General features: G+C 38.6%; 1 protein-coding gene across 21 annotated transcripts in view; it reads left to right on the top strand.

Annotated features, from left to right (window-relative positions):
- Window positions 1–21,698, top strand: part of RBFOX1 (RNA binding fox-1 homolog 1) — a 950,329-nt gene that overhangs the window by 712,283 nt on the left and 216,348 nt on the right. For 2 of the 21 annotated variants that reach the window (XM_088523047.1, XM_088523048.1), the window contains 2 exons: window positions 8,158–8,220; window positions 8,308–8,378. The exons of 15 other annotated variants lie outside the window; for them this stretch is intronic. In XM_088523047.1, coding sequence (XP_088379173.1) covers window positions 8,337–8,378 — 42 coding nt within the window. In that variant the 5' untranslated portion in view covers window positions 8,158–8,220; window positions 8,308–8,336. Of the gene's footprint in view, window positions 1–8,083; window positions 8,379–21,698 lie in introns of those variants that run through there. 4 more of the 21 variants (XM_088523046.1, XM_088523045.1, XM_088523055.1 and 1 more) reach the window with 4 other exon arrangements.

Here is a 21,698-nt window from a genome sequence, read left to right as displayed (position 1 = left end):
ACACAACCAAAGCCAGAGAGATGACAGTGACAGACAGGAGACTTGCCCACACTGTTCTAGAACTCACTGTTATATTCCTGAGGTCCTGGCCTCGGGCATGGTGGTGTCAACAAGAAGATCGCTACAAACTTTATTTGAACTGTGTGAGGCCATATGTGTGCCCAAATGTTGACAAAACTCCTGTGCCAAATGTATAACCTATCATGGCATTGCTTGGAAGACATGGATACCCATTAAAAGCCTGTTCCTGATTTACAAGGAAAAATTTATTTTCTGTTTCTGGGGCTTATTTGCAATTGAATGAATCCCAAGGGGGCAGCCTACTCCTGCCTGTTAGTGAAAAGACATATTTCTTGGACATCTTATGTGGAGGCCAGAGGACAGAGAATGAATGCGATTTGAAAGTTGTGAGACTGAAAGTTTCTGCTACGTGTCTGGTACAGAATTTTCAAAAATGCCCAATTTCAAATAGAGTGAAGACTTCTCTCAACTTCTTTTTGAGAAGAGTGCTGATAAAGTCAAAAGCAGAAGTCTTCATAGTAAAAGATACTGCAAACAGCCTGGACGTGGGAAAGAGGTTGCCCTCCAGGAAGGCAACAGTTAAAAATACAATTGATTTAGTATGTTTTCCGTCAGATTGAAATTATGTAATGTTAGGCAGGAAGGGGAGAAGGAAAATGCTAAGAGAAGGAAAACAACTCTAGTGCTCATTAAAGACACAAAAACTTAGTCACATATTTCACAGCCCATCTTCTATGTTGGTAACAAATAGTAATGTACATGTGTCAGAAACAGTCTTTTGTAGCTGAAGCATTTTTTTTCTTCCAGCGCTGCAGCTGCCTTCTCCAAGTGATCCAGGAGAGCAGGGGAGAGAGGAACGCCTTGAATAAATAGAATTGTGCAAGCCTGCAGAGCTGCTGTTTAAAGGGGCTGCTCTGCTCATGGTTGGCATCACCATCCTGTGGTTGGCACCACCGAGCCACTTGTAGCTTTAGGAGGTGATTCGCATTCTCTGTGACTTCTTGCACAGCCTAACAGTGTCCTTCCAAGTTCCCTGCCGAGCACATTAAATAACTCTGGTTCCAGAATTCATCCTGGTGTCATTTTGGTGGTAATGCTGACACAAAAATTCAAGCTTGACTGTGATTCTGAATCTCTTTAGTTCATATGAAAGCACAGAAAAAAAATCAGTAAAAAACAGTATCTGTTGCTGTGTGTTTCTATTTCAGGGCTAGTGACAGTCAGGATGATGGTAGGCCATCTAAGGGAAGTCCAGCTTTAGAGGCATCCCTTAAAGTTCCACTTTTCCCTGTTCTTCTGTCTCTCATTCATGTATCAGTTATGTAAGTGAATGTCTCAGCGAATGGAAAATATTCTATTAATAGGTTATCAGGAGACAGATATGTCTGTCTAGTAACAATTTGGTCTAAGCAAGAACTGACATTTTCCTCAGGTTTTAGAAAAGAGCAGGCAAAAATCCATAGCTTCACTTGTTCTTCAAGAGACCAAACCAAGCTGCTGTGTGTTTTGTTGGCTGTATTTGCCTTTTATTGTTGTAGATGATGATGATCTTGTACTAGACACAGTTCTCTTCCAAAGGAACATACAGCCTGAAATGTAATAGGTGGGTACAAACGAATGGCTCATTTGCAGAGGGAACAGGGATATTGGTCAGTTTGCTGCTCAATGGTCAGTTCATCCACAGGCATCAACATTTTTGTCTGCCATTCTAGTAATAGTATTTTTTATGAGCTAAGGGAGAACATTCATACACATTCACAGGGAATTCTTCCTTGGTATGGGCAATTCTAGGCAAAAGCATTGATGGTATTTTGAGTGCTGTCGGAAGGTGAAGAAGATGCTATAAAGTAGAAATTGATCTTTCAGTACTATAGGGGTGGATAGGGAAGTCTGAGACTGAAGTGAGCCCTTACGAGTGATGAAAATTACCTTGTCTTTGCTGCTCTAGTAAAGGGACCTGTGCCAGGCCATGCAAGGAAAGAAGTGAGTAATATAAGACCAATTGCCCTATAATAGCCCTAGGGTTTTTTAGGGCTACACATGTTTTCCAAAAATGCTTCCTAACTTTATCCTTGAAGTTTTCTCTCTGAAGCTCTCATGATCAGCTGGGCTGTAGTTCTTTATCCTGGAAATCTCTAAGTTTGTCCCGATTAAAAAATAAGATTTTTTTTCTACTACTTTTCAAGTGTGATATTGAATCTACATTTCCAAAAAAAAAAAAAGGGAAAAAGAAATCAGAAAGTTGAACCTCCGTGCAACTAAAGAATCATTGGCCATCTGATTGAAAGAATCAGCTACAACAATTTTGAACTGTAGCTACTTTCTAACTTGCTCTGAAGAGCTACAGTGATTTTCAAATAGAAACACTAAGTTTAGTAGAAAAATGTGTTAATACCAAATGTGCTGTATCCCACAAATGTTCCACACACTCGAAAAAAGACAAGCCGCCTCAGTTTAAACCCTTTCTGTATCCTTGTCCTATATACTCGTCTAAACTGAGATGCTTAATAAACTCTGCAAACTCCAACCGCATCGGAGACTTCAAGGGTAGTGGAGATCTTTGATTCGTAAAAGTGATATTGTCTACTTTGAAGTCATTAAAAAACCATCGTCGTGCTTTGGTTCTGCTGTTAAGTATAATAGGAGGAGTGCAGCAGGGAATTGACAGTTGGCATGAATAGCTCAGAGACATGGTTGGAACTTTGAACAGTTGCATGGAGTCAGGAGTTGAGGACACAGATCAAGTTTGGAAAGGGCATTTAGCATCCTTGAAACAGCCTTTAATCACAAAGGGTACGTCCTCTTCCCTCCTGTCCCCCCAGTGACATCCAGGAGGTTGGAAATAGCGTCTTTGGAAGACAAGTGTCATGATAAAAGCGAAAAAGGGCCAGCAGTCCTGGTTAAAACAAGACATTACATTTCATGTCACGCCTGGGCCTGCTTGTCTCTGGTAAGGGTGGTGGGTGGTAGGTAAAGGTAGAAGCTCACCTGCTCTTTCAGACTATGTAGGTCAAAATCTGGTAGCGCTCTAGTGAGCACAAAAGTTGCTGGGACTTTGTGCTATCTTTCGCACAAAACGTGGGTGAATCAGGAACTGCCCAAGGGATGTGCAGACCCGTTTGTGCTCTTAGCTTCGGGCTTTCCTGTACCAGAAAACTACTGACAAATCTGAAAGAGCAACTGGAGGGCATTGGGAGAAGAGCGAGAACGGTGGCCAGAAAGTAAGAGGCTTGAAGAAGAGCTTAAAGGAATGAAATATGGCTTAGCATAAACTATGAGCAGACTGCCAAAATGATACCTGAATTATTTATGACCTGTGAGATAATGTTGGAAGAGAGTAGAAATTACTTGAAGTTTGTTGGTTTTGTATTGCATTTGGAAGAACCTTTGTTTGTGACATTTGGACAAGATATAGACTTTAGGCAAAATTAAAATAATTCATTAGGGGAAAGATAGTCTGGATAGATTCCTTCTGTCAGGATCTTTTTGGTAAGAGCATACATCATCAGTTCACTGCTGACTGCATTGCAGGGATCTGCCCTTTCCAGGAGATGGGGATCCAGGAAAGTCGTTAGTTTTTTGTGATCTCGAACCATAGCAAGAATAGGCATCTGCTTTTGCCTCCAGGGCTGTTTGGCCTCTACGCTGTTGTCTAATGCAATATACACAGGTGGGATCAAAAGCTTTGTCCTTTTTGCATCGTTTTCAGTTTCATGCAGCTCAGTTCTCAGGTGTGCTTGTGGCTTTATTTCCTTTTGCATGTGACACCGTGATATGGTGGTCTCCATTTCCTCTCCATTTCAAATATTTTCTTTCTTTGCATTTCAGGGGCCAAGCCACTATTATTACCTGAGGCAGTAGCCTTCATTCTGTGTGAAAACACAAGTCTTTCCATGTTGCAGAATTAGTGTTGTGGGCCCTGAAGAGCAGGGGACCGGTGGTGGGCTCGAGTCCTGTGCCTTTTTTTTTTCCTTCTCTTGCCTATTTATTTGCTGACCTTCCCCTGCTGCCTTAGCATGTTTGCTTCTATTTAGGAGGCAAATTCATACTGCACTAGCTTGTCAGATTTTGGAAGTCAGTCTGTAGAAAATGCAGTCTCTTGTGTTAATGAATTCAAATAATACGTTCTAAACCTGATGAGCAGACAACAGTGTTTAAATAACAGTAAGCTTTTAAAGGCATGTATGTTATGGGCATCTTAGCTGTGATTCACATGGTGCTATTCAGGAATATTGAGCCAAAAGTGACTGAATCCTGATTCTGCTGTTAATTTTTAGAACTGTGCATTGCATGGCAGAACAATTAATTTATATTAATAAGCGCTGCCTTGTACAAAATTTTGTAAAAAACAAAGCAGAAAGGTTCACGTATGTAGTTTTTACTTATATATGTGTGTGTGAATATGTATTATATAGATATAACTTAAAACCAGCATTCATATATTTTCTTGCTATTTTTTTCCTCTCCTTTTCTAAAACAATTTTCAGTTTCAGAAAATCCCAGGAAATTTTTACAAAAAAAGGAGTGGGGGTTGGAAACAGATAGCTGCACGAAAGATGCCCTCAATTAGCATACTGAAAATGGCTTAGCATGTCCTTTTTTTTCCTAACGGCATTATAATTTTCTAGAATGTCATGAAAGTGAAAGATGTTGAGTAGTTTAAAATAGATCATCTCCCCTTTTCCACCCACACATGTACTTAGTTTTTTTGCAGGGAGTTAAGAATCTATGAGTAGGCAGGAAAAAAAGTATTGTCATTATCGGTGACTTCGGGCGGGTGATGGATCTCTGTGATAGTGCCGACCACTTAGGCTCTGTCTTAGCAAAAGCATCTGGGCTTGTGCATAACCTCAGTCATGCTAGAGGTCCTGCTAAAATAAAGCATAAATATTAACATATTTAATAGCAAAATACTGTGTGTGTAAGTCTTCAGCACTCTTTGTGCTCAATTTCTTCTATTCAGCTTATTCTTTCAAAACAGGAATGACTATTACTGCTAAGAGTAAAGTGTAAAGCTTGAGGAAAATTTCCATTTTCTGTGGTCAGGAGGGAGAGCATATTATGATAAGCAATATGTTCGTATGAACTGCTGAAGCTGATATAGTTGCACTGATATAAGTTCAGCATTTGGTCCATTGACACCAGTAAAGCTGTATGTACTGCTGTAGTTTGGATTCACAGAGGTTTGTGTGAGCTTAGGTAGCTACTGTTCATGTGGGGACAGCATCCAAGGGCCAAACCAGAAAAGTCAGAGCTTGGATTTGAAGTGCCATGCTGCTATACGTTTAGAAGCATGTTGTTCTAGGGAGGCAAGCAAAGCATCTTTTTATTAAAACAGGTAATTACAGTTTATTTTCAAAATTTGTTTTTATATATTGCAAAATGAAATGCAGTGAATATAAATGCTTTTAAGATATTAATTTTATTAATTCTTAAATTTCGTTGTTCTTAAATATTTATTCCGCTTGCAAAGAAGTGGCAGGGTCCTCCTCTTAGTTGTTGAATCCAGACTAACATTACTATTGGTGTCATATCTTTTGGTTCCTTCCATAAGCTATCATTTTTGCCACTACAGTTTCGGAAGGCTTTCCTAGAATCTCACTTATCTAACATCAAAATACTTTCAAAAATGATTTCAAAAGTACTTTCAGCCTGAAATTTATTCATAACTACTTTTTCCTCATTTTTTTTAGTGTGCTAAGACTGTCCTTAGCTTAAAATCTTCCTCCTACTCCTTTCTCCCCTGTTTTATATATAAGCAGCAATCATACCTTTTTGCAGATCTAGTTTCACAATGGTAAGCCAGTCAAACTTTCTTAGCTTTCCATTACAAAATAGTTGCTCCATTCCTGTGATCAAAATATAGAGGCTTTTTTTCTACACTGTTGTAGCTGAATTGGATTTTTTTTTTTTTAATGTAGATGAAGCATATGCTATTGTAAATACCTTTCATGAGAAATGCTGGTAATTTCCTTTGCATTATCTGCCTCATTCCAGCAGCTCAGGTTGTAGAGGTCCTTCTCTTCCCCCCAGAGTGTAGACCCGAAGTTTCTTTTACTAGTTCATAAAATGATGGCCTATGTTTTGTGTTACGGCATTTCGCCCCATTTTTAGTTATGCAGTCCTTAAGGTTGAGCAATTCTTCCTATATAATATTATTATCCTTCTCAGTTTTGACAGTACCTTCCAACTTCATGTCATCAGGAAATTTCATCAGTGTACGTTGCTCTGTGCCAAAGCAATGATTAAAATGTTAAACAAAAGCTCTCCCAAAGCGAACCACAACGGAGCTTCCCCTGAGCCTGTTCTTCCCAGGGCAAAAAAATGCCTTTCCTATTAACCTACCACTTCAACCGCTTGACAGTCCCTGTTCAAATCCTCTTGCTCTCTGGGTTTTATAGCATTATATCAAATACATATATGATGAAATAAAAAAAATACTGGATATTTTGCAGAATAACAATCCTTATTTATGTCAGCAGTCGTACTGGATCATTTGAGTGAAGCTTAAAGAACTCGGTGTAAAGTCCCCAGTCCAAAGTGAAAGAAATCTTTTTTTAAAAAATGCAATTCCCTCTGTTACACCAAACAAATAGGTAACAGTTAAAATGAAAGTATGCTTTTTAGAAAAGAAGTCCTTTTAAATGAGTCGTAATGGCATCACATTTCTTCATCTATACCTTCTGTTTCTGTATTTCTGTTTGGAAGTTAATAAGTGTTTTTAATGTTGGAATTTATGAAAAACCTTTTGGCAAAACCCCCATGTATCAGCCCACTGTGTGGTTGATAATTAAACTGTAGAGTTCTGTTCCTTAATGAGAAAAGAACATGAGGTATGATTAAGAGCTAAGCGTAGTCAGATAGCCAGCACAAGCAGTGTTATCCCCAAGAGAAGAGCAAAGCTATTTTCTAAACAGATGATGCTACTGGGTAAACAGCACTTCGTCACATACCAATTGCTGTCCTCATTGGCAGACCCCCAAAAAAGCATCGGAGAGGGTCACTATTCAGCATCTAAAGTTAGAAATGGGATAAGGCCGTTGGTAACATGGGTCAACACGCAGCTGCTAAGGTAGATTTCTAAGTCATGCAACACGGCTGTCTTGATACATGAGAATCAATTACCGAAAACCTTTTGCGATGGTCAAAAAGCGACGTTAAATAATTGAGTATCACATCAAATCTTGTCTGCAATTAGTTATCGGGAAAAGTAATTATGCAACAAAATCAAGAAGCTGGAATTAGTGATGTGAAGCACCCTGGTAGCTCAGAGACTGCGGGAGAGGATGGTATTTCTTTAACTTGTAACATGAAGTTTTAAGCACTTAAGTAATCATCGAATTAAAATAAACTTGCTCAGTTTTAATTCTTGTCATTAATCATATCTGTGATAGAAACTATGCCGTGTATGAAATAGAAGTGTTAATAACTAAGTTTCTTTTATCAAAAACAGTCTGTGGAAGACAGTAGCTTGCAAATAGTACATTAAAAACAGACTTTTTTTTTTTTTTTTCTCCAAGAGCATAAATTTAGCTTGAGAACAGATAAGAAAAATACTCTAAAAGGTCAATTTAGACTTTTCAAAAAGGCTGTGATAAATGTGACAATACAGACGTTGTGAAAGGATAGCAAAGGGTCTGCTAGCTGTTAAAATAAAATTTACCCTAATAGAAATAGTTAGCTAACATTAGTTAACTTAGATACTCAAATTAAGCGAGAAAAATATAATGAATCAAAAGCAAATGTAGGTAAAGTTTAAGTATAAATTTTCACTTGGATTTTGCTTAACAGCTGATAAATGGAAGGAAATACTTATTGACACAATCAAAATAAAGCTGACTTTTTTAATAGCTTCTAATAGTAACTGTTGTCATATATATATTGCTGCTGCTAACAAAATTAATTCTTGTCTTGTGGAAAGACCACCTTGGAGAGTTTGATCTGTGTGTGTGTATTACTTGAAAATCTAAACTGATAAAGAGTAGTTGGTTAGTCATGTTATTTAAGCTGGTCCCAAAATAGCACCTTCCTTTTTTTGGTAGAGTTAGCTTTGCAGCTGTTGTCTCTATCTGTTGTCTCTGAAGAAAAATTTAACATTAAGAGTTGCTGACGTCAATTTTTTTCTTTTTTTTACAGCTGATGTGGGCTTTGCCCGTGACAGAAGTTATTTGGTTCTAGCTCTGAGTTTGGAAGAAGTTGGTATATAGATTTTCCCCTAACTTTCAATTGATGTGTTTAGCTTTAGTGGGAGTAATACTATCACTTAAACCATGTTGTCGTCTCAAGGAGTTTTGCTACATCCGTATGGAGTGCCAATGATTCTGCCAGCAGCACCATACTTCGCTGGACTTGTTCAGGTAATGCAAGGCCGCTTCCAACAAGCAACTTAACTCTAGTGCACTTAGAGTAATAATTGGAATTTTTATGGTTGAGAAAGCAAACACTTTTAATACAGGCAAAAGCTCTCATGTAGTCTGTGAGAAGACAGTAGGAAATCAAAAAGATGGATCACCCTAATCTGTGTATTGACATCTCTCATGGCTGAATAAATGGTGTAGTTGAGCTATATTTGCTTGTATTGATCTGTCTGCTGCTTAACATTCATGCCTTTGCTTTGTGAGGTTGACCACAGGGCAGAGGATTTGCTATCCATCCGAGGCTTCTGAGGGACTCAGCATTCCCACGGCAGGTCATAAGACAAAGTAACTTACCTCGGTGTGCTTAGGCTAAGTGTTTTAGTGTAGCAAATATGTATAGCATTAAATATGCATTAATTCATAAGTTATGCGTCACAATGAATAAGGCTTGGTATTTTTTTATGCGTGGAAAATTGTCTCTTTACAAAATACTTCCACAAACCCTTTTGAGTCTTGAAAGTTTAAAATTTTGCTTCTGTGAGATAGTTCTATATTGTAGAAGTTAACTAGCAATTATTTGTTGTGTTGTCTGTTATGTTTCTACTTTTTTAATTATTATTTTTTTTAAATCAAGAAGTGGTACCGCTGCATCTTCTGCTGTCAGATTTAAGATTTTACAGAGATTCACTATAGACATTAAGAAACAAAATGTATTCCATCACTGACCGGTATTGGAAAGCACTGAGAAAATATTCAGGAAATATTTCTAAGCATTGCCAGAATCAAGTAGTCCCCTCTATACTATAAGTGGCAGCAGTTGTGATGCATTAACAGGGTCAAGAGGAAAAGAGTAACGTGGAGCACCGCGTTTCCCTGTCGCCTTAGCGGTCAATCGAATTACCCTCGAGGAGAGGCATTTGTTTGAAACAGTCATCGTGCTCCTTGATTGCAGTGCTTAGCTGGGGTAGCAGGGATGACAACAAGAGCCAGAGAGTTTTTCTATATATATCAAGTCCATCTAAGATTATGAATGGTCTTATTCGTATTAGACTTAGTGTCAGACACATTGGTCTAAAATAGAAATATAAATGCAGACTGGCCTCTATTGGGTATTGAAAAAATATAAGCTTTTTGGCCTGTGCAAACTGATGGTACTTTGTCATGCGGTAAGGCGCAGTAGCAGACTTAAGCACATCAAGCAGACCTTCGTATCCATTAGAATTTGGGGGTGAAGGTCGGACACCAGAGCTCCGTCAGACCTTGTGCCATCCTGTCCAATAAATAATTACAAGCAAATCGTGCCTTTCACTCTATGTTGATTGATGCTGAAATTGCTTTTGAAAGTTCTCATAAGTTCCTGTTATAGATTAAGTGCCGGTGTAGGAAAAATAACTGCACCCAACTGAAATGGGTGAATGTAATCAGGTTTAATGGACTCGAGAGCTTGTTGGGAATTAAATAACTATTGATTTGTTGGAAAGTTGCTGTCATTACAAAATGCCACTCTGGACGCATTATTCAAGCAGATAGATTAGAAGAAAGGACCTTTGAAAATTTGGGATGCCTTATTTCAAATCTTTTTCTTTTCTTTAGAAAGCTATATCCAGGCCTATAGTACCCCACTGACATAGGTCTAAAATAAAGAAGTTTTTTTTTTTTTTTCAAAGATAAAGATAAAAAATATAAGTTTACAGATACTGTAGAAAAATGTTCATCGTATGGGCTGCTTTGTAGTAGGCCATCCTTCTTCTCCCTTCCTAATCATATGCCTGAAAATTACACATTTTTGAAAACCAAACTAATGATTGAGCTACTGTTCTAGTGGATGACTTTAAGATTAAATGCTTGCTTATAAGATTAAATCCTCTAGCTACTTTCTCACCTCAATTTTTTAATCTGTATTTGTGGTATCTGCAGTCAACTTATGATACTAGAATTAAGTTTGCAGATTGTCAGGCTTGTTTCCTGTTGTCCCTCTCTTAAGGTAAGCCTAAGGTATCTGTGATCCAAGAACAGTAGTGCAAAAACAAAGCGATGCTAATGTAATCAATACTTTCGTAGTGTTCAGAACCTGATGAACAATTTCTTCAAAAATATGCCTTGATAAATCCTGATTAAGCAAATGTTTTTACGGGGCTACAGGTTGAGAGCCACAACCATGATATATTTTCAAATACGGGGCCATTTTACCATTTTAGACCCTTATTAGATTGAGACCGATTTCTTTGAATGTAGTTCTATAGAAATTCCGAAGTATATCTGAAGAGGGAGGCCCTACAGTTTCCAGTTATAGTGGCACCAAAATCATTTGCATATGAAAACAAAAATGAAAGTATTAAATGGAGATTAGGGGGGCTGTTTTGGCTTGTTCTTGTTGTCCGTTGCGTGCGGGAGCAGAAAGCCCAGGGCTCTCTGCGGAGGACGGTTAGTCTTTGTGGTCCTGCCCTTCCAAGCTGTGCACATTGTTTCACCTCATGCTGTGCATGTGCAGCCTTTGCCAGCCGCTCCTAAATCCATCAGGAATATCCATTCTCCATCCTGTGCTTCTTTGTGTCACATCCCCTGTTGCAAAGTACTAGAATGTGTGGAATATAGGACAAGGAAGAGGAGAGTTGTCCAGTGGATGCATTTCAGGAAATGTAAGGTAGAAACAAGTGTCTTTATCTTCCCAGAGGCCTGTGTTCTGTGTCACTGACTTGTATTTATCCTCCTGAGGTCCTACGTTTGTGTGAGATGATGAGTGAGGGACGTGTCTGTTCTTAGAGCCAAGATGGGGCTATTTAGTATTTGAGATATGTCAAAGTGTATCAGATGATATTGCATGCAACTTGCAAACACAGTTGTATTTTCCAAGTAAATAACCTATTTTTAATTAATTACTAGAATTAGCTTGGATGTGTTTACACATTTTTAATGAAAAAAAATATCTCTCTCCCTCTCTTTTCTTCCTCTGGTATGAAATTGGAGAAAGATGACATGGAGGTATAACAGATGCATAAATAGTATTTTGCATCCCTGGGAGGAGGGATGTTCTCAGCATTGACACGCCAGATGTGCTGGCAGCTGCCGTCGCGACCCAAGGAGGCACCGCAGTTCAGTGACTACGTATGGTGGGGACAGCAAGGCCACGGCGCGATGGCCAAGCCATCGCACTGCTGCTTCTGGCAGCGAGACACCCGAGAAGCACGATAGCCTCTTACGTGGCAACCCCAGGAAAGGTTCCCTGCCCTGGCTTTGCCATGAAATTCATGTGGGGGGAGCTCTTGAGCAGAGTAATAGGTTAAATATTCCCACATGAGCTTTGTCTTTCATAGTTTTAAGGTTTTTAGGTGTGTAAGATCTTTTCAATTGCTCTGGATGTATGTATATATGTAGGATTAGGGTGAAATATTTTTAAAATGCAATATATGACTTAAATGATGGATATTAAATTATTTATTGTGTGGCTGGCTTAGGCAGTTCAGTTTCCATGTTAGCAAAAAAAAAATTTCATATGCATTATTAGTATAAGAAAATGATTAAAGTTGAAATTATTCAAGACTTTTCAGCAAAAGAAAATACTTAAAAATCCTAGATGGAAACACAGATTCGCTTCATATGAAATGCACTTCTTAAACTTAAAGATTAAAGGGGCACTGATAGTTTTTTTTTTTTTTTTTTTTTTCTAAATACGTTCAGTGCTTTTTAGAAGTGAACTAAAAATTTAGCATAGGGTAAGAGTTTTGAGGGTCTAAAGTGTGTGCGTGTTTTGTTTAGTTTTGTTTTTTGTATCTGTGTGCTGGTAATGTACTGTAGGTACCAAAGAAGAAATATAGGCAATGGCCAGTTGATTACCAATTCAAAAGGCTGTGAATTACTGTACTTTTAAGTAACTGCGTCCCTGCTGGAGCAGGGCGGTTGGGCTAGATGATCTCTTAGAGGTTCCTTCCAACCTCAACCATTCTGTGATGCTGTGAACTGCTAACATTGTTCATAATGTATTTGGATTTGTATAGCTGTGCATCAGGTTTTCCATGGCTGGTGAAGTAGTGTGGTTGACTGACTAAAGTGGTGATCTGGAGACAGCTTCGTTTTATTTTTGAGCTAAGCGGGAGAACTGCCTAGAATATCCTGTGAGAAGCGCCGGCTGCTTCACAAACCCATCCTTGCTGGCTGCAGAGCCCTTGTCTCTGTGCTGCGTGTGCAAGGGTTAGCGGTGCAAAAACGCAGGATTACCTGCAGGTGCCAGGATCCTGGGCTACCTGCAGGAACATAGTTCTTTCTGGACGTCCAGTTTTGGAAACTGTTTTGGATACTTTGGTCTGCGTTAGCTTACATTGAAAAGGCTTTAGTAATTTAGGCACTGTTGTTGTAATAGTGGCTTTGAAATAGAAATGATGAGGTTTTGCTCTTTTTGATGTTGACTGAAATGGTGACCACTTGTCTTGGCCGTTTACCAAGACCATTGCTGCCTAGTGGAATGGCATAATTTGTATTTAGGGTGGCCTTTCAGTCTCTTTGAAATGCGCTAAGTAGATGCTTTGCCCTAGATGCAGGTTTATTTTGGTTTGAGGGTGTTGTTCTGTCTCTGGGGGTGAGAAGGGTCTGCTGTCACTAGCACTGTGCTTCGCAGTGCTTCTGTGAGAGGAAGACTAACACGTTTTACTCTTGCAATCCCTTTCCATCTGACTGCTTGTATCTTGGGTTTGTATCTCTCTGTATTTGCCTTGTATCTGACTGGTTTGTATCTTTTTCTATTTTTCTCTTTGAGTCTGGAAAGGTTTTCTCCTCCTTGTGAACCAAAAGTGCTTTAAATAGCAATTGTGTTGGTAGGAAGTGGGTTGGTAAAAATGCTGATATGGTCCACATTATTTTGTTTACAGTAACTTTCAGTTATCAATATTTAAGCTTCTGGAAATACAGTTTCAATTTTCTTATTTAATGCATGCACCAAGGAATGTAGCCAAGGTGCCTTCCTTTTCAGGCCAGTTGTTTGCTCAAGAAGCTCTTGGCAACTTCTGTCTTTTGCCATTGCTATCACAGGAGGGCTTTTTCCTTCTTGTCTGCCTTTGTTTTTGGCCAATATGTGGCAGATATCATAAAACAGAGGCTGAGTGAGATCCTGAGAGGGAGAGCGAGGGCCCATGATGCAGACTGTCCCTCCCATTAACCAGAGAGCTTTTGGTAGGCTCTGTAGGTCTAATTCAATCAAGAAAAGCAGCAGTTGATCTTTCTTCTGTGTCTACAGATTTTTTTCATAAATCTTTTATTCAGAAATCCGTGGAGAATGTAGCTGGAATGAGTTGGGCACTAGTATGTTACCTCTGTCCATGTTGTAGTGTTTTGGCCTAGTCAGAAGTTCCTTCTGAGCCTGACAGAAGAGCAATGTTATTTGCCCCCTTCCCAGCAGGCACAGTATTTTTTCCTCTTACCTCACTGGTATGTGTAATTAGTCATTTTAGGCACCAGGACATAATTATGGTCACCAGCTTATGCCATCCTAGTTCGGATGATATACTTTAGTGGAGTGTTCTGATGTAACAAAAACGGGGTAAACCTGTGACTTCATGGTTGCACCTGAATTGCCTGGTATCTTGTAAAAGTTGCCTTGCCAGTCAGAAAAAATGGTTTTATGTAGAATTTTCTTAGGGAGCAAGCAAATGTAGATGGTTCACTTGGGCTTTCCTAACTGGCAGTGAGCAAGCTGAGGCAGAGTTTCGCTAGGATTTGAGAATTTCGGCTGTTTCCTTCTGACTCATACTTAATCATTGATAATAAAATTTATTTTGGCTAGGTTATTCCTGGAGGTAAAACTTTAAAGTACCTTTGCTTTTGGTAGGTGGCTGTGTACCGTAACCAAAATGTATTTGTGTTTCTAAGTGTAAAACAACTATTTTTACAGAGCATGCTTGAACTGTGCCTCTTGCTCCATCAGTAGTCACCTTGGGCTCGAATTAGAGTTAGAAACTAGCTAAAATATATTTATGTTTTATTTTGTTTCAGCTTATGTTTAACTGGAGTATGCAGAGATTAATGTTTGCTCAGACCTAGTTTCAAAGAAAATATCATAAACATATATGGGATATCTATATCTACTGGCCACGTTATGGAAAAATCTTCAGGTATTTTCAGGTGAAACAATTGGTGGTTGTATTTGCACTGTATTTGCACTTAGAGTGATGGGGTGGTACATGGCTAAATATCTGCCACTACATATTGCAGGTCTGTGGGGTTTGTGAGCATCAGAAGGGTTCACAGATTGTTTGAGCAATCTTGGTTATTATAAGGTAGTGACAACTCATGAATGTGGTCAATAAATGATGTGGATTGATGATACAAACAGGATGAATTTATTCATGGTAAATTTTCTGTGCCAAACTCTGTACTTGCATTTCTTGAGATTCAGACTACTGTGAATTCTGGTAGATTCTGGTAGATGACACTCTGCCAAGTACTTTGTTGGGCTAGCTTCCTTTAATGCTAGAGATACATAAGCAAAATACTAATACTAATTCTAATGGTTTTAATAAATTAAGTTTTTTTTTTTCTTTCATATGCGTTGTTTTATTGCTGTTCAAGTTAAAAAGGAAGTGAAAATCTGTCCCCTGTGCATTCAGGAGTCAAAATGTTTCATGTTTTGCCTTTGGAATATTACTTCAGACCTTTACATCTGAACAAAATAAAGCAAATTGTGATTTTCAAGGAAATGTTTTATTCAGTCTTTGCCCGAATCTCTCCCTCAGTAAAAACAACTTGTTTCTTAGGGTGAAGCTGAAAAGAATCATCAAGCCAGGAGCTGATCTGAACTATTGTAATCATTGCTTAAAGCTTGTGAAATTCAGAATGTGATGAAATGGTCCTTCCCTAGTGCTTGGTAAATAGTGCAGGTAAATACCAGCGGTTTTGTTTTTTAATAGCAACAGTACTAAGTAGAAACATTTCAGACATTTCTAAAAACAACTTATGCTGATACTTCAGTTTTTGCTTATCTGCCTTAGGTTTTAGATATGCTTCCCTCCTTGCCCCCCTTTGTATTTATTTATTTATTCTATATGTATGAGCAATGCAGTCTTACTGCTGCAGCGATTTAACAGATCTGTAGCTGTCTTGATAGGAATAAAGCATTTTAATAACCAGGACAGATTATGAACTTATTTACAAGTGGAATATTCTCAGAAAACTACTGATATATTCGAAATGCTTAAAAAAAAAAAAAAAAAAAAAAAAGCTTTGAACTTTAAAACTTTAATATTATATCAAAATCTAAACACAGGTGAGAATTCCAAAGAACAACAACAAGTTAAAACTACTATGTCAGGTTTTTGGAAAAAAAAATACGTAGTCTGTAACACATTTAATTGGGGAGTAGGCCAGAGGTGTAATAGAAAGCAGCTCTTGCTGCATCTGCGAGTGTCCCTGTACACAGATGCACACGGAGTCACTGCCGTGTCCCCTAGGCTCGTGTGATGCTGCCTGTGAGGGGATCAGGAAACCCGCAGCCCCTTTCCCTGCTGCGGAGTCGGCGCTTGCTGTCGCCGTGTGCGCTGGGATGAGGGTCATGGGGCACCCCTGGCAGTTATCTGAAAGGGTGCTCGCTGGGGCATACCTGCCATTCACCACAGTTTTTTATATTTTAATGGTATTGAATATGAATTTTGTGTGCATAAGCTTTTGTTTTATATTATTATTAGGAGTTAATTCTGTTTTTTTAATGCTTTATATAGTTTCTTTGCAAATAGAATTTAGAGTTAAACTTTAGATATTTTGAAAAATACTGAAAAAGCCCATTTTTTAATTACATCATATTTTCTGGCTTAACCTTTTGACTTGGATTTTTTTCTGAAAAACATTATTTGAATCTGTCAAATTTTTTGAAGAAATTCCATCTTAATAACATTTGAGCTCCAGAGCACAATTCTTATTTCAACGCCCTGTCGGAACAAAAATATTTTACATTCAGTTGTTAGAGAAGTGCATAAATCTTATTTAGAACCATCGAAAAACAGGATGGAAGAGGATGTCAATTCTTTGTGTACCTAACAGGAAATAGAAATTCTTAAGTAATCTGGGAAGATGGTTTAAAGAAACCTCAGTAAAGTTTCATCTCTCGAGCATGAGCCATAGTTGCATGGCTTGCTCCTCAGCCTCTTTTATCTTCTATTCTTTGTTATGCCTTTTTAATAACTTCTTTGTACTGACTGTTCTTTAAGGTTGTTATAGCTGGCAATTGGGCTGTATTTGAGAGCTACCTTTTCAGGTACAAGCTCCATTGCACTTTTGGGTCTCCATCCAGTGAAAATTCCTTTCTGAAGCGCAGAAATCTTTCCTAGCTTGTCCAGGTATGGGATGAGCAGAAGGAGCAAACTTGCTTCTTTGGTTGGTACTGGGGCCATTGAAGAGCCAACCAAAATGAGTTAACGAGTATCACTAATTCATCCAGGAACAGAACAGGGCACCATGATCTTTGGGTTGACTTGGAGGGCAGCAGGTAGGGTTGAGCCCAGTGCCTCATACAAGTCTTGCTGGTCTTTGGCAGGTTGTCTCCCTTAATCTGTTTTCCTCCATCAAAGCAATTGAGTATAATATTCAATTAATATTCAAAATAATCAAAGCAAGCTTGGCAGTGCATTAAAAAAAAAAAAAAAAAAAGACTGCAGTTGCAGAAATGATTCTCAGTGATTTGATGTTTGTTAACTCAGAATTCTTCAAATTCACCAAGGAAAGTATCATGTGTGAATTTCTGTTTATGCTGTTTATATGAAGGTTACCTAAAGTGGGTGATGGGCGAGGGAAATTTTCCAAAATTTATAATTCCAAAAGGAAAGAAACAGATGGATCTTTTTCATTATATCTTTAGTCGATGTGTGTAACTGCCTTCTTTGCTAGCTCCCCCAGTGACTTATTTTGTAGAGGTTGATCGTTAAAACATACTCGAGCCTTCTGCGTATCACTGTTCTAGGAAACAAAATAAACCTATTGCTGAATTCTCAGAGTACCGGTTTTGATGGGCACATTTTGCTGCACCGACTGAAATAGCTGCGTGCTCCTCTCAGGGCAGAACAGGCCGTGTGGATTCTGCATTTCCCTCCATGAAGGAACAGTGAAATTCAGGCAGTGGGAAGAGTAACAGATGTTCGCTCACATTCCCCATCTGAAAATGCCTTCCCTTGGCCAACGCGGTCGTTAGACACGATTAAACCAAGTACCTACACGTGTGCCCGGAGCCGAGGGTGCTCCTGGAGGTGGAGGAAGACGGCGCACGTGAGCGTCCGTGGGCAGCGGGACTGAGGGCCGCTCTGTGAGCTACGTGGGGAGCTCAGACCAGCGGCTCTGAGTAGCTCAGCTGCACGGTGCGGTGGCCTCTGCCTTTAAGAGAAACTTTAAATCCATGGGAGAATTTCTCGAGCGTTTTGGGGATGCTTGTGCTCCAAATCTGCTTTCTAAGTGGCATTTATCTTTACGTTTCCAAAGGATTCAAAAAGCTGGTGATATGCTTTGTAATTTTGTATGCTCACCGTAATTATCATTGCGATCAGTTTTGTGGTGGCAGCCCCTCGTAATGAGGAGAGGGTTGTTTTTCTTCTTTGCTTGTTCCGTTTGAAAGGCTAGGTTACTTTTTGCCTTCAGATGCATACTGGCAGGGAGAAAGGACCATGGACTTGTGGACTTTAAAAAAACATGTGTGGTGTCTGTTTTTACAGAGAATGAGATTCATCATTTTCAGAGATGTGGTAGCATCTACTGTTGAAAAAGATGCTGAGAACCAAATGCTGTTCGGTTACAGTCTGTGATATGTAGTGTAGCTGAACACGTTGTAGTTGATTATTGCCCAAAAGCATGCCTTCCTCCTATCTTGGAAACATTGCAGTGATTGATTATTTTTGTTACAGCAGAATCTTACACACACTATGAAAGTCAGTTGACCTAGAAATGTCAGTGGGTATTTCATATCTTTCATACCTGTCTTTTTTTTTTCTTTTTGTTGAGGAAGGGGTTGACACAGGCAAAAATGGAAGACAGACATTGCAGTTCTGCTCTGGCATGACTGTCTTTTAATAATGTAAAAGATCTGTACCGGGTCTGTTGAAGTCTCTAAGTTGTCCGCCCAATCAGTAAGTCTTTTCATTGAGGTATGCAAGAGGTCTCTGAAACCTGTATGCTCTTCCAGTTTTGTTTTTCATAGTACAACACAAAAATCTACAAAAATAAAACAAAACAAAAATGAAAAAACAGTCTCCCTGATTTTCGACTGGCCTTAATTCTCTTCATAATGTCTTTGTTAAATTCCTCTTCAGATGCAGCTGGATACAAGTAGGTTTTAGTATCACGTTTTCTTTACTCATAGCAGAAGTGGGGAGAAATTTGGCCTGTAGTTGGACATGCCTGTTTTGATATGTGGCCATCTGTATTTTTAAGCATAAGAGCAATGAAGTGAGAATCCACCAGCTCTCTGAGAAATATGCTTTGCTTCTATGAGAGAAAATATGTTCTGTCTGAAGTAAATCACTTTTTGTTAACCTTCTGTAAATGAGGGATTTCTGAGCAGCACCAGAGCTTTCCTGGGCGGCACAGGCCCTTCCATGTATGTGCCTGAAATGAACATGCGTGTGTGAACTCACTTAGTGGCTATGTGATGGTTTCTGATACCTGTCCCCAAGAGGCAATGTCTTTCTGGAGCTTAAGGATTTGTGAAATGTACCTTTATACTTGAGGTCATCTTTAGGTCAGTATGTTCCTGGTTAAAGCTGTCGAGCTGCAAATTTCTCTCTTGCATAAAGATTCTTACAAAACTATCCCAAGTAACTTCTTAAAGCCTTCCTTTAGCAAAAGAATTACAAAATGCAAGAAAAAATAACTCTATTCTCTCTGTATTCCAATAAGAAATGGATCAAATCAAGAGGGGCAGAGGTAATCCAGTGATTCTTTGGTGAATCTTATTTAGCATGAGACATTACTCCAGCATGTTAATAAGTGTGCAGCACTCTGTTTCTGGATAGATGGGATGACATTTTCTGTTTTACATTCCCAGGTTATGTTAGTTTAATTCTAGCAAGAAGAAGCGTTGTAGAGATTTGCCTCCTCTAAGCTCCAGAAGTTAAGATCAAGTGTCTGAAATAATTAAAATACCTTACCAAAGATCCAATCTACATAGTTATTTAAGCCCACATTTCTTATTTTTATTCCTTTTTGTTTCTGAGGACTTCTTTTAATATATCAAATGAGCTACCCAGGACCTCATTTTCTTTCTGCCCTTCTCTAAGACCATTCTTGTGATATTAATATGGTTTTAGCCCATTTTTCTCAGTTTCCTTGTTCTATACCTTTTTCTTTTTCCCCACTCTTGTTGCTTTAGTCAAGTTTTATTTTTCACTTCCTTCATTAGAATAACGTTTGCTTTTTATTAATCAGAATTTTATTCTGAGCACCAGTCTTCATTCCTTTGCAAAAAAAAAAGGTTGCTATCCACAGCATAAAAATAGATTGTGAGTTGGGAATCAGATTACCCTCAGAGATGGATTCAAGATGTATTTTTAGGGAATACTGTATGCCAGCAAGCACGTAAAGTGTGCAAGTGTTTTCTGAGAAAGAGACTATTAAGCTCGCTAAGTGATTCTCAAATGTACTGTCTGCATTGCCACCCATTTTACTATTAGCTCCCTAACCTGAAGATTAACCTAATGAATGCATGTCACTGTAGATACTGCATACTGCTATTGTTGCACTGTTGATATTTGTTACAGTTTACACTTTGCTTTTCTGTATACATGCATGATTTCCATGAAGCAGTAACTTTCTTGAAGAGAAGGATGAAAATTCTAAATTTAGATCAGCCTATTTATTAATTTTTTCTTTGTTAAATATCAGTTCTGACTCAAGAATAAGATAAAATTGTTACAGCGTTAATTATCTGCCACAACATTTTGAGAAAGCAGCCTGCATACTTGGAGGCTGGCTGTAACAGTTGAGTCTTTCTCTGACAGGACAAGAGACTTGGAATGTATTACCTACTCCAAGACGAGAAATATCAAATTGAACTTATAACAATTATATTATCTCTCTCATGTAGAACAAACCACTTTTGTTTAAAAAAACAATTCTCCACTCTTTGAAGAAAACCATTTCTCAGAGGTAACGGAACTAAATTTCTGTTGTCGTCTTTTTAAAAAAAAAAAAAAAAATCAGAATCCAAAAGTGAATTTATAAAGGCATATAAGAAAGGTTTCTTGCTGTGCAGAGGGATTTCAAATTCACAGGTTCAAAGATACTCAAGCCAGAAGGGATCATTATGATAATCTAGCTTGTCCTCTTGAATACACATGCTATAGATTTTTTTTTCCAGAGAATGACTTAAAACAGACCTTTTAGAAGATATTGAATCTTGTTTTAATATCCAAGTAATTTTGAATCCATCTATTTCTCTGATATCCTACTGAACTGTTTGAATGTTTAATTACCCTTACAATTAGGATGTTGCAAGGCTCTGTTTCTCTTTATTTCTGTGTCCAGTTGTTGATTCCTGCAATTTCTTTTTTTCTACAATATTCAAAATACAGAGCACCCACAAACAAATGAGATAGCTCGTGGAGTATTTGGCCTCCTAGAAACGATGTGTATCAAAGACGTATGGAAAAACAGGGAAAGGGAAAGCACCTAGTGAGCTCCTGTAGTCTATTTGCCTGCCTGAAGGCGAGATCAGCTTGGCCTATGTCATTCCTGACAGATGTTTGTCAAGCCTCCTCTTAAGATCTTGAGTGACAGAGACTCCATAACCTCCCTGGGCATTTTATACTGGCACTTTTTTTGCAAGGCTTTTTCCCCCCCTAACATCCGAGTTGAACTCCTCGCTGTCGTTCTCTGCAAACTGGGCACAACCAGCACAGTATTTCCGTTCTTTTCGTAAGGGCCTGCTATGGATTTGAAGAGTTGCATCAATCTCGGTCTTTTCCTCTCGTGGCAGTGTGCTCCTCATTCTTGCAGCTTTTCCTTCTAGACATTTCTTTAGCCCATACGAGCTGGAAATGAGGTATAAAATTTTAGATTCACAGAGGCATTCGGGATATCTAATTTCTCGTGTTGAGCGTAAGAGAGCACAATGTATAGACTATAATATCTCATTGGAAGTACCTGAAATCAAAACTGGGCAGAATGGAATTGTGCTAGTATGGCTACAGATACATAGCAGGGAAGAGAGGTGAGAGTTAACAGTTAGATGTGTGACACAGAGCTGTGAAGGATGGGTTTATTTTGCTGTTATTAAAAATTTCATTTCAAGATAATCCCTCTGAGATTTAACACCTTATTTTAAAAAGCTTCTTAGAGCAGCAGTAAACAAGATACAGT

This window comes from Tinamus guttatus, unplaced genomic scaffold (assembly GCF_059628265.1).
Source record: "Tinamus guttatus ecotype Peru unplaced genomic scaffold, ASM5962826v1 Tinamus_guttatus_pri_ptg000172l, whole genome shotgun sequence".
NCBI lineage: Eukaryota > Metazoa > Chordata > Aves > Tinamiformes > Tinamidae > Tinamus > Tinamus guttatus.
Note: the sequence above shows the minus strand (reverse complement) of the source record. Positions and strands in the feature narration are given on the sequence as shown.